We start from the raw sequence: 12,702 nt of genomic DNA, 5'->3' as shown, positions 1-12,702 counted from the left end.
CCGTGTCAACCCCTACCAAACAGACCCTTATTAACAATAACCTCAACATGATATAGAGTTGAGGTTATTGTTAATAAGTTTGTGGAAGTTATGGTTCACATTTTTACTAATTTTATATTGTTAATAATAAGTTTGTGGATGTTATGCAATGGTCTATGGTATTAAAGACAGTTGCATATTCATTACTCATTTACTCGAAATGCATATGGTATTAAAGACAGTTGCACAATTCTTTATCTAAAATGTTGAAATATATATATTTGCCTTTATGTGTGGCTACAGTTCTTGTTAGATTCTAGTGTGTTATATCACACATCTATATTTTGCTGTTCTATGCAAAAACCTTGAATTCTTGCCCCACATGTAATTTCTGAAATATTGTGAATATTAGAATAGGGGTAATGTCTTTGTAAAATGACATTAGTTTGCAAGGCATATATATTTAGCATTGTATCAAGGTAAAATTGTCTAATGAACTTGTGGTAAATCCCAAACATGCCTTATATATGAAGAAGTAAATTATTTTTGCTTAAAGTCTTATGACATTTGCAAGATCTCTAACAGCAGAGTATTCCACTGCAGGTTTTGTTGAAGAGGAAGAACCCCTGATGCAAGTATTCTAAGGCTAGTAGTGCAAAATAGGCCAAATCTTTGTATATCAAAGGCTGGTAGTGCAAAATAGACTAAATTGTTGTATACATGGCGTTATTGATGTACAACTGCTAGATTCTTTGCTGATCATTTGTGCCATTTTACATATGATATTTCTAACTGTTGATGTCATTGAAGACATGGATCGATTGTTTTATCTATTAAGTGATTTTTCATGGGTAATTATAACTGATCCATACTAAATTTGAGATTGTTTTATGGATTTTATTTTTTCTGTTGGCTAGCGTATTGTTTTGACGGTATACTGGTGTATAACCATAAGAACTGGGAATTTCTTTTTTCTGACGGTAGAGACCAATTTCCCTGTCGGGTACATGTGACAGGGATAGAATTGTAGACCTCTTTGCTTGGAATTTTTCTGTCGACACCTGGAAATTTTTCAGAGAAAACAGTGTGGGTTTAAGAAAAAGATAAATCTAAGGCTCCGTTTAGTTAGGCTTTTGGGGTTGTTTTTGCTTCGCAAAAGCAAAAATCCCAACTAAATGGGCTGCTTTTGGATGCTGATTTTTTAGAAGCGACCGCTTTTCCGTAGCATATTTTTTAAAGCATCTTAGACTCAGCTTTTGAGTTTTTTGCTTTCTGCTTTCGAAATGGGTGGAATAAAGAATTCTTTCATAGTTGTTTGAAGAAAGAGATAAATATAGAAGGTATATTTTATACTTGTTTAATCAAATAGCTTTCAGTTTTTTTACAGCAGCCTTTCTCCACAGTTACAGCTTAACCAAACAGACACTAAGAGAGGTACTTTGTGGGAGAAGCAACCAAAAAAGCTGCCATAGCTAAAATTAAAGACTGACGTGCAAGAAAACAAATCCTGGGCGGTATGGGCAAGAGGCAGCGACCTGGATGCTAAGGACAAGAGGCAGCAACACCGCGCGCGCATTGGAGCACCCTCCGGGCTCTCGTCTTGGTCTCTTGCTACCATTTTCTTTTATTTTATGTATATAGGTTATTAGCTAGGGTCATCGTTGCCCTGGACCAAATTTAAATGTGCGATGATTTCCCTCCACCACTACCCCCTCGCTCGCTTGTGAAAACACAGCATATCCACGTCAAGCTAGCTACATGGCTTTGTGGCAGCGCCTTCTCCCTGTCCTGCTCTTACTCGCCGCAACCACCACCACCTGGCTCGCTGGAGTACACGCCGATGAGTACACGCCATTTCCGTCGCCATTCTGCTCATCAGACAACTTCACCGCCGGGAGCACGTACCAGTTCAACGTCTACAAGCTCGTCGAGCTCCTCGGCCAGGGCGCCACCCTTAACGGCGGCTTCTTCAACACTAGCTACGGATTTGGGCACGACCAGGTCTTCGGCCTCCTCATGTGCTACGCGGACTACAGCTGGGACAAGTGCGTGAGGTGCCTGGACGCGGCGGTTTCCTGGGTGGGCGCCGGGTGCCCGTACAGCCGGTCGGCGAGCGTCAACTACGACAGGTGCCTCATCCGGTACTCGAACCAGCCCTTCTTCGGCGACGCGGACCAGCTCGACCTCGGGACATGGGTGGTGCGCTCGAACGACTACACCTTCGACGCCGCCGACACCGCCCGCATGAGCGACGCGCGGTGGGCGCTGGTCGGCAACCTCACTGAGCAGGCTGCCGTCTCGCCCCTGCGGTTCGCCTACAACAGCTCCAGCTACATGGACTCGAAGAGCAACTCGCTGGAGATGTACGCGCTGGCGCAGTGCAGGTGGGACTTGGTACACGACGAGTGCACCAAATGCCTCGGGTACCTGCGCGATCTGCTGGCGACGAACATACCGAATGACACCGCTGGCTACCTCTTGGGGTACAGCTGCTACATCAGATACAACATCACGGGCCCCATGGAGATCATCGCGCAGCCGTCGTCGCCGCCGCTTCCACCAGAAGGTTAGCAGTGCACTCTAGCTCCGATCCTTTAGTTTTTTCTTCTACGAAAGTCATCGCTATTTGATTAACTCATTACTGTCTTTATAAACTGACTATGTTGAAAAGCTGCTGCGAGTGTGAAAAGGTTGTTGTGAACTATTATGCTGTAAAAACGTTATAAATTGTTTGCTTGAAACAACTATAAAACCTATATCCTCTCTTTTTTTCTTCCCTGAAACAACTGTAAAAAATCTCTATTTCCACCCATTTGTAAAAAGCTGGAAGTTGAAAGCCGAAAGCAGGATCCAAGGTGTTGTAAAAATTGGTGTTGTGAAAATTCAGGTTCTATCCATTTGGTTGATTTTATGCCTTTTGGTAGTAGAATCACTTTAAAGAAGCTGAACCAGATACGGCCTAAGTCGTTTTGACTTTTATACATACATAGGCCCTGTTCGTTTCGCTGAAATTTGGCTTATGCGGCTGCTTATGCTGAAATACTGTAAGAGAAAAACATTGTTCTTTCGCTGCATGCTGAAGTAGTGTTGCAGAACAGGACGATAGTTTTTTTCTATACGTCTAGTTATATATGCCAGCCTTGGATCACTACCGGAAACCCTTAGTTTGCCGAGTGCAAGAATCTTTGCCGAGTGCATTATATCGGATACTCGGCAAAGAAGCTCTTTGCCAAGTGCTATCACAAAAACACTCGGCAAAAGAGGTAAAAAAAACACTCGGCAAAGTGTGGCACTCGGCAAACGAGAACAAAAACACTCGGCAAAAGATAAGCACTCAGCAAAGTCCACATCTGTTAGTACGTGTGCCGTCCGAAGGAAAACAAGGAAAAGAAGAAAAATGAAAAAAAAAAATCCTTTGCCGAGTGTCCCGATCCGACACTCGGCAAACCAAGATTTACCGAGTGTCAGATCTCGGACACTCAGCAAACACATCGCGGCCTCCACGTCGTCGATCCGCGGCACCAATTCCTCCACCAATCAGAGACCGCTGCTCTATTCTATAAATAAACCGCACCCCACGTCTCTCCTCATAGCAATCGAACTTCCCCATCCTCAAATAAGCGTGTCGCCGGACGGCAGGGCGGCGCCGGTGTGCGTCTTCTCCTTCTCCGGCCCGCGGGTGGGGAACACGCGGTTCAAGGCGCGGCTGGAGCGGGAGCTGGGTATGTACGTGCACGTCGGCGCGGAGCTGGCGCTGGACCACAGGGTGTCGCCATACCTCAAGGCGGAAACGCTGGACCTAGCATGCTTCCACAACCTGGAGGCGCACCTGCACCTACTGGACGGCTACCAGGGCCGCGGCCGGGAGTTCAAGCTCTGCGGCTGGCAGGGGCGGAGCTGCGGGGTATGCACTGGCATACCCCGTAGATCCGGCATGTATTGGAGTATATATACTGTATTTGAAAAAAAAACAAAAGAACACTTACCTGTAGGCCGGAGAACTGAAAACGAACGCAAAGCTAGCAGCCCAGCTTTGCCGAGATGGCCTTTGCAGCTTTGCTGCTTTTCTCCAGGGTCCAGGGCCATGCGCCCAGAGTCACACGGATGGGAGATCCATGACCCCAGGTCCTGTCGTGGTGACACCTTGGCAAGTCATGACAACTAACGCGGTGACGCCTTGGCTTCTAGGATCCAACGCACCATCTACCCGCATCCATTCATCTACCACAAGTTTGGAGCTAGGGAGCTCGGTTGTTGTCTGCTAGCTGCGCGTGTATGGTTAACAAGCAAAGGCGACTGTCGGAGACACCAAGACGTAATTTAGTCTTTGCCCTTTTCTCTTCTTTTTCATGTAGAAAAATCTTGTCTACTTTCATTGCTAACAACATTGAGTCATCCCTACGTTGCAAGTTTTACCACTGCTACTAAATTACTATTACCAAATTATGTTCCAAATTTAACTATTATTACTTAATTACATTGCCAATTTTACTACCGTTACCAAATTGCTAAATGATTTGCTGAATTATATAGAAATTTTTTTGAACGGCATACCCCGAGCTAAGATCCTAGATTCGCCACTGGCGGCAGGGACCCGGCACTGGCGACCCGACGGCGAGGCCACGGCATCGATGTTCACGATGTGCTCCTCGTGGAGGTCCAGTAGGCCGAAGGTGCTCCGGGATGCGGCGCGCGGCCGGCCGGCGGCTCGGGATGGGGTGGCGCAGCTCTACGCGGCTCGCTGGCTTCCGTGACAATGCCTGCAACTCCTCCCAGCATGCACGCGCGCAACGCCGCGCGGGCGAGCGGCCGGAGCGAGCAGAATGCCTTGCTAGCTTAATGACATCACCGTGAAGTCATGCTCACACATTATACGGCTATTTCCCTTTAGAAAAATAAATTCAGAAAAACTTTAGAAATACACTTTTATAGTCCTCTCTGGATGTTTGCCGAGTGTTTTTCGCGTGGACACTCGGCAACGCGCGCAACGCCGCGCGGGCGAGCGGCCGGAGCGAGCAGAATGCCTTGCTAGCTTGATGACATCACCATGAAGTCATGCTCACACATTATACGGCCATTTTCCTTTAGAAAAATAAATTCAGAAAAACTTTAGAAATATACTTCTACAGTTCTCTCTGGATGTTTGCCGAGTGTTTTTCGCGTGGACACTCGGCAAACATGGCATCTTTGCCGAGTGCCCGTGCCGTTAGACACTTGGCAAACGCGTCGTGACCGTCTTCTCGCCGTCACGTTACTTTTTTTTTTGCCGAGCTTCGGTTTTAGCACTCGGCAAAGAAACTTTTGCCGTCACAGTGTACGCCGTGTGCTGTTTGCCGATTGTTTTTTGGGCTTCACCGTGTGCCTTGGACATACGGCAAAGCTCTGTTTACGGTAGTGGATATATTATACTTGTATATATTTGACATGGCAACTTTAGAAGCATGATATGACCCAATGCATCTAGAGTAGCCTAATACTCCCTCCTATCTCAGACTTTGCATAAGAAATGAGGTAAGAATTAGATATGGGTGCCAAGTATATCATCGATTAGTGTTAAACACGATTATGAACCATAATAAGTGGAAATTTGGATTCCTGTATATATTATATTATGGTAGATTATTCTTAGTTTACGTGAAAATTACTCATAATTACAAAAAAAAACAGGTCTGAGGTGGATTATAGGATTATTGTAGTTTGATGTTTTGATTATAATAAATTAATAATCCACCTTATAATCTAGTCTGTTTGAGTTACAACTAGAGACTTGTTTGGATACCCTATTATAATAATCAAATAATGATCTAAACAAGATTGATTGTACTATGGATTATAGTAATAAAACCCCATGATTGCCATAATCCAATAATCCAAAAAAACACCTGATTTTAGGGGATTATGGTTGTTGAAAGTCCAAATTGCCCCCTCTCCCATTTTCTCTTCTCTTGCCCTATCACCTTCTCTAAAGAGTAAGATAAGAATTTTTCACTTAACCAACTCCAATAATTCAGAGATCCAAACATTCTGGTTATTATAATCTATAATCCTAATTATTATAATCTATAATCCTGATTATTATAATCCTTATTATAAATAATGAGAAAATTATTTTCTGGGCCTAAAAAAAGTGTTGCTTAGTTTCTTGGTCTTTTTTCTCTCGAACTTGGCTATTTGGCCCTAAAACGAATTTTCTTTGGTTTCTTGGCCCTTGTGTTAGTTTGATGGGCTAACGGTGTTAAGTTATACTAATATGGATTATAAACTTTAATAATTGGACTATTTGGATTCCTGTATTATTATTGTAGATTATTCTTGGGTTATGTGAAAATTACTCATAATTACGAAAAAGTAGGTCCAGGTGAATTATTGGATTATTGTAATATGATGTTTTGATTATAATAAACTAATAATCCACCTTATAATCTAGCCACTTTGAATTACAATTAGAGACCTGTTTGGATACCCTATGATTATAATAATCATGTCGTATAATCAAATTATGTTCCAAACAAGATTGATTATATTATGAATTATTATAATAAAAACTCCCAATTACCATAATCCCATAATCCAGAAAAGACCTGACTTGGGGGATTATGGTTGCTGGAAGTCGAAATTAGCTCCACCCCCACCTTATCTTTTCTTTTCATGTCATCTTCTAAGCAATAAGGTAACCAACCACAAAAATCCAGATCCAAACATTCTGATTGTTATAACCCCACAATCATGATTATAACAATCTCATGCACAATTCATATTATAATAATTTAGTTGTGATCCAAACAGCTCCTAGATTATTTTTAGCTGATTATTATATATTATAATTATAATAGATCCAAACAGACCTGAAAAGGTACATTGAAGTTACTATATACTTATATTTATATATATATATATATATATAGGACTACTATCCTGTAGCTGGCTACAGAATAACTTATTCTGTAGCCACTTTGAGTTATGATAATTACTATGTTAATTTATGAGATTATAGTAACTCCTTACTAAGTGGTTTAATATAATGTTATGGTAAATATCCCCATGTGTTATAGTAACCCAACTATCGTAAATATGTATTGACATTATGGTAAATTAGTATATAAAATTATAGTAAATGGAGGTGGCTACAGAATAACTTATTTTGTAGCCGGCTATTGAATAGCCTCTCCATATATATATATATATATATATATATATATATATATATATATATATATTTGATTTGAATACGTTTAGGGAAAAAGCTAGGCAGACTCATTATTACTACAAAATGCTTTGATTTCTATGTGTGGGTAAATTTCATTTTTAAAGGTTGTTTTTTAGGTCTATAAAAGTCATGTGGTCACGTATTAATTTTTCATGCAAAATACTTATGCGTGCACTTATATTAAGAAACATGTACCATATGTTTCTTACCATCCCACTACATGTCTCGCCTGTTGCAATATGAAATATTTCCTTTAGTAACTTTCATTGGAACAATTTTTAGAGAAAGGATGGCTCTCGCTCCTCATATAAGGCCTGCTTCTAGCAAATAAATAAAGAGCTTATAATCAACATTGGGACCCTAAACTCTCAAATAAATATTAGACCAGTTGGTCAAGCCTCCGGATTGCGGTTCCCGTGACCAGAGTTCGAATCATTCGTTAGACAAATTTCTAGTCTGTGATGTGAAAAAGAAAACCCTCGCCTGTCCCGCGTTCCCAAAACATAGGTAAAATGGATCGGCCCTCTCACTGCGTAACGGGCCCCTGTGTATGGGTGGGGCACGGGGTTCAGGGTTGTCTCGGGCTGGGTGAGAAGTCCCCAACCTTACGGTAAAATAGTTCGGGGGTGTCTACCCCCGTAGCCCTAGTTTTTTTCAAGTGATAACTATAAGTCTACAGCTTTGATATATACTCCCAAGTCCCACCGTCCTGAAATATAGCTCAGTCTAGCTAGCCACATAGAAAAAGTTAGGAAGAGGGCAATAGACACATGTATCCCTCACTTAGCTTCCTAATCTATTGAAATCCAATTCTATTCCCCATAATTAAAGGGTGGACTCTTAGTTTTCTCATACAAAAATATCACAAGTACTAAATCACGTATTTCTATTTAGTAAACATTATTTTTTTATTCCTCAAATCTTGTGTATTTGAAGAAAAAATTCAAATGCCAGAATACGCTATATTACCAGATGGAGGGAGTACCTATTAATGTTCAAGGTCATTCACAAAAAATCAAAATAAAATAAATTTTAAAATATAATTATTGAAACAAATATTTGGGCATTTAAATGATTTCAAATCAAAAGGTTATCAACTGCAAAGTTAAAGATTATGTTGAGACTAGAGAACTACAATATTCACGTAGATCATGTTAACACTTGAGGTTGTTTTAAAAATTCAAAAGTTTTAATTTAAAAAATATGAGAACTTAAAAAACTAATATTTATGTCTCTAAACTATCTCAAATCAAAAGGTTATCAACTACATAGTTGTATATCTTGTAGAGGTACGTAATTTTTACAAAAAAAATTGTCCTCATCTAACTTCTTATGAAAAGGTTATGAGTTTACTTGTACGACAGCTATAAGCTATTTGCATAGGTGGTTTTTTTTAAACTAGCCTCATTTTCATGACAGTTATTATTTTTAGAGGTGGTTGCTGCATCCTGGAAATGAAAGGCGGTGTTGAAGCAAGTTTTATCCTACAATTGACTTATGGTGGCTAGAAGCTTATTATGTGTAGTTCTCCTTATCTTCTTTGTAACCTTTTTTGTTTTGTGATTTTTTTTAGACTCTTGTATTTAATCTTTTTGCAATAAAGCACAGTACGGGCTCACACCCCTCCTGTTTCAATAAGTAAAAAAAATGGTATCTCTGAAGTCCGAAAATTATTTTTGTGTATACAATATCCCATGGGAGTGTAGTAAGGGCCTGTTTGGATCTATTAGGATTAAAAATTAGCAACTAAAATCAGTACTAGTGGATCCATACAGACCGGCTAATTATTAGCTGGAGAGCTACTAACTATTAGTTTCATTAATAGGTTTGAAGTTGCTAATAGGTGCTAATAATTTATATATAACTTCAACTCACTATCCACCCACCTATTAGCAGGTGGATCCAAACAACCCCCGCTAAAAAATAGCTAGCTAAACATTAGCAGCTATTAGCTATTAGCTAGCTAATTTTTAGTACTAACAGATCCAAATAGGCCCTAAAGCATCTCCTAGAGAGAAGCTATATGTGCTATGTAGTCTATATTTGGGTATTTTCGGAGAAAATAGTCCTCCAACCGCTTTTCTATTCGGTGTTCTAAAATAACAAGTATGCTATCCCGGGATCCTCGCTCACTGAATGTAGCATGCCATTGCGGCTCCTTGCTCGCTGAATATGGCATGCCATCGCGGCTCGCATCGCGGCACCGCCGCAAAGCCCCCTGCCAGCTAAATATAGCATGGAGTTATCAACTTTAGAAAGGCTCTTGGAGTTATCTATTTTTGGAAGAAGTTTTCTATTTTAGAGAATAGCTAAACCATTGATTTAGCCATCCAATTTTACAAACTCTCTTGGAGTTGCTCTAAGATAGGATTAAAAGACACTCTGATACAGATGCTATATATGCTGCAGGTAGCTCTGGTCATAAATGGAAGGGCATCAAACTGATTATGTTGGTAACCGGCGTGTCCGTCACCGGCACAGTGGGGTTCTTGGCCTACCTCGGTCTATGCCGTCAGTACCACTTGCAACGGTGCAAAGGCAGAACGGCGGCAAAGAAGAATTCCGCCAGAGCACTGACGTATTTCCGAGGTGAAGCTGTGGAAGTCATCGAGCTGGAGCAAGGGACTACGGGAACAGGGAGATTCTCCTACGAAGAGCTCGCCGCCGCCACCAACAACTTCTCCGACGACAGGAAACTAGGAGAAGGTGGCTTTGGATCGGTGTACCGTGGGTTCTTGGAGGACCTGAACCTGGACGTGGCCATCAAACGGGTCTCCAAGACTTCTCCGCAGGGCTGGAACGAGTTCACGTCGGAGGTGAGGATCATCAGCCGTCTCCGGCACCGGAACCTTGTGCTGCTCGTCGGCTGGTGCTACAGCAATGGCGAAGGCGACGACCTCCTGCTCGTCTATGAGCTGGTGCGCAACGGCAGCGTGGACGGACACCTCTACAACCCAAACAAGAAGCTGACGTGGAGGGTGAGGTATCAGATCGTGCTCGGGCTCGGCTCGGCGCTTCTGTACCTGCACCAGGAGACGGAGCTGTGCGTCGTGCACCGCGACGTCAAGCCAAGCAACGTGATGCTGGACGCGTCGTTCACCGCCAAGCTCGGCGACTTTGGGCTGGCGAGAGTGATCGAGGACGGCCGGAGGTCACGGACGACGGCGGCGGCGGGCACGACTGGGTACGTGGACCCGGAGTGCCTGAACACCGGCAGGACGAGCGTGCAGTCGGACGTGTACAGCTTCGGCGTCGTGCTCCTCGAGATCGCCTGCGGCCGGTGCCCCGTGGTGACGCTGCCGAACGGGAGCACCGTCCACTTGGTGCACAGGGTCTGAGACCTCCACGAAGCCGGGAGGGTTTTGGAGGCCGCGGACCCATGGTTGGACGGGGACTACAGTGTCCAGGAGATGGAGCGCGTGCTCGCCGTCGGGCTCTGGTGCGCGCACCCGGACCGGAGCCAGAGGCCGGACATCAGGCACGCCCTCAATGTGCTGCGGTTCGACGCGCCGCTGCCGATCCTCCCGGTCAAGTTTCCGGCCGTCGCAGCACACCTTCAGCCTGTGGCCAATGCGTTGTTTGATTCTGCAACCAGCAGCTGCGGCGCACCTGTAATCAGTGCGGGCATTGAGCTGGTTTGACGGAACTGAACTCACCTTAGGAGTTGTTGATTGATCAGGAAACGCAAGGACGTGTGGCACCCGAATATTGCTGGATTGTTTCAGCGTTTTGGGAAGAAGGGACGGGATAAGCAAAGAAGGGTTTTGCCAACCAGTTGTGATTGTCGCAGAAATAGGGTAGGGGACTGGTAGCAACAAAAATCACGAAATACTGGACGAATTTTCCATCGGTAATGCTCCTGTCGGGACGTCCGTCCGTTCGGACAGGACGAAAGCGCCTCATGCACGCGCCCTTGTGCCTCCCGCCTCCCCACCTTGTGCCCCTGCACCTCACGACTCACACTTTCCTAAAAAAAACTCGCGCCTCGCACGGTCGCAAGGACCCGTCTCGTGCCGCGCGCCCCTGCGCCTGCCCACCTCGCGTTGTGCGCCCCTACACCTCGCGCCTCGCACGGTCACACAAGACCCGCCTTGCGCCTTGTGCCACGCACCCCGTCCGTGCCTCACGCCGTCCGCTCCTCACGCCCCCACTCGTGCCGCACATCGCACGTCGCGCACACCTCATGCTGTGCTCCCCACGTCACGTTAACTTGCCTCTATTGGATGGCAACAAGTAGACGAGCATATATTGCAACCGTATGTTTCATGCCTTGCAGATGTATGTTGCATATGTTTCACTTGGATGTTGCAAAAGTAGATCCGGTGTCGCATATGTTGCAATGGCTATACACGTATGCTACGAGTGTATGTTTTAAATATTTCAGCTGTTTCAAACGTATGTTGCAAGTGTATGTTTCAAATGTTTTAGCTGCTTCAAACGTATGTTACAAGTATTTTATCTGGATATTACATATGTTGCAGTGGCTATTGCAAGTGTTTGTTCCAAATGTTTCACCCGTTTCAGACCAATGTTGTAATTGTTTTATCTGAATATTGCAATGGTGTATATGTTTCAAACATATGTTACAAGCGTCTATTCAAAAACATGGAGAGCTCTAAACAAGCGAACGAGATTATAGTACTTCATCAAGCAAAGCAAATATCAAGATTAGCTAATAACTCTTCGATTACACATAATTAATATTAGTATATAGACTATAGTAATCCATAAATACAAGCTGCATGCATGGAGAAAATTAATAATTACACTAGCTAATAACTGAAGCCATTGAAGGCGCGGTCGAGTCCCATAAACCACTTGTTGCGACGCTTGTCCTTCTCCACCACCGAGACGTCGCACAGCACGTTAAGGCGGTCGTTCCGGAGCAGGAACGGCGCCGACCTCCGCAGCTCCTCCGCCGCCTCCAGCTCGTCGACGCTCGTCTTCTTCATCTTCATGCGCTCCTCCGCCTCGTCCTTCGTCCTCCACGACGACCCGATATCGATGTAGTGAAATCCCTCGAAGCGGCACGGCCCCACGGTTCGGCTGTGCGCCGGGTTGCCGGCGTAGTCGAGGATGCTCACGCGGTACGTGGCCGTGGCCTCCCGATGACCTCTGTCTTCGTACGCGAGCCTGAGATCGGCGGACACGGACCTCCGGTGGTCGGCGTCGATCCCGTTGGGGTAGAGTAGGAGCTCCCACTTGCGACCGCCGACCGAGAAGGCGCTGGAGGTGACCGCGCTGCCGGTTTTGATCGCCTGCTCGAGAAGCGAGTAGCCGTCCATCCGGTGCAGGTGGCTGCCGTTCGCCTGCCTTACGACGGTGACGGAGCCGGAGAGGAGACGCCGAGCCAACGACGACATTATTCGTGATCGACGATTGGAGGGAGGGCTGGCGTGTGTGAATTCCTTCTTGGGAACTCTTTGTTGCACGGAACAACTATTGTATACGTATGTATCTACGCTACGTGAAAAACAATCGGTAGCAACGGGGCTTTTTATCTTTAGGGACGGCTG

At 44.5% G+C, this 12,702-nt stretch overlaps 1 protein-coding gene and 1 pseudogene across 1 annotated transcript; one reads left to right on the top strand and one right to left on the bottom strand.

Annotated features, from left to right (window-relative positions):
- The first annotated feature begins 1,737 nt into the window (after window positions 1-1,737).
- Window positions 1,738-10,827, top strand: LOC136507704 (L-type lectin-domain containing receptor kinase IX.2-like; annotated as a pseudogene).
- Window positions 10,828-11,958: 1,131 nt separating this feature from the next.
- On the bottom strand, window positions 11,959-12,549 carry LOC136507703 (BTB/POZ and MATH domain-containing protein 1-like). The gene has a single exon (XM_066502347.1). It carries the CDS (start codon window positions 12,547-12,549, stop codon window positions 11,959-11,961), a length of 591 nt encoding a protein of 196 aa, XP_066358444.1.
- Between the last annotated feature and the right edge of the window lie 153 nt (window positions 12,550-12,702).

The sequence above is a fragment of the Miscanthus floridulus genome, chromosome 15 (genome assembly GCF_019320115.1).
Source record: "Miscanthus floridulus cultivar M001 chromosome 15, ASM1932011v1, whole genome shotgun sequence".
NCBI classification, from domain to species: domain Eukaryota; kingdom Viridiplantae; phylum Streptophyta; class Magnoliopsida; order Poales; family Poaceae; genus Miscanthus; species Miscanthus floridulus.
This window is presented reverse-complemented; position numbering and strand designations above follow the sequence as displayed.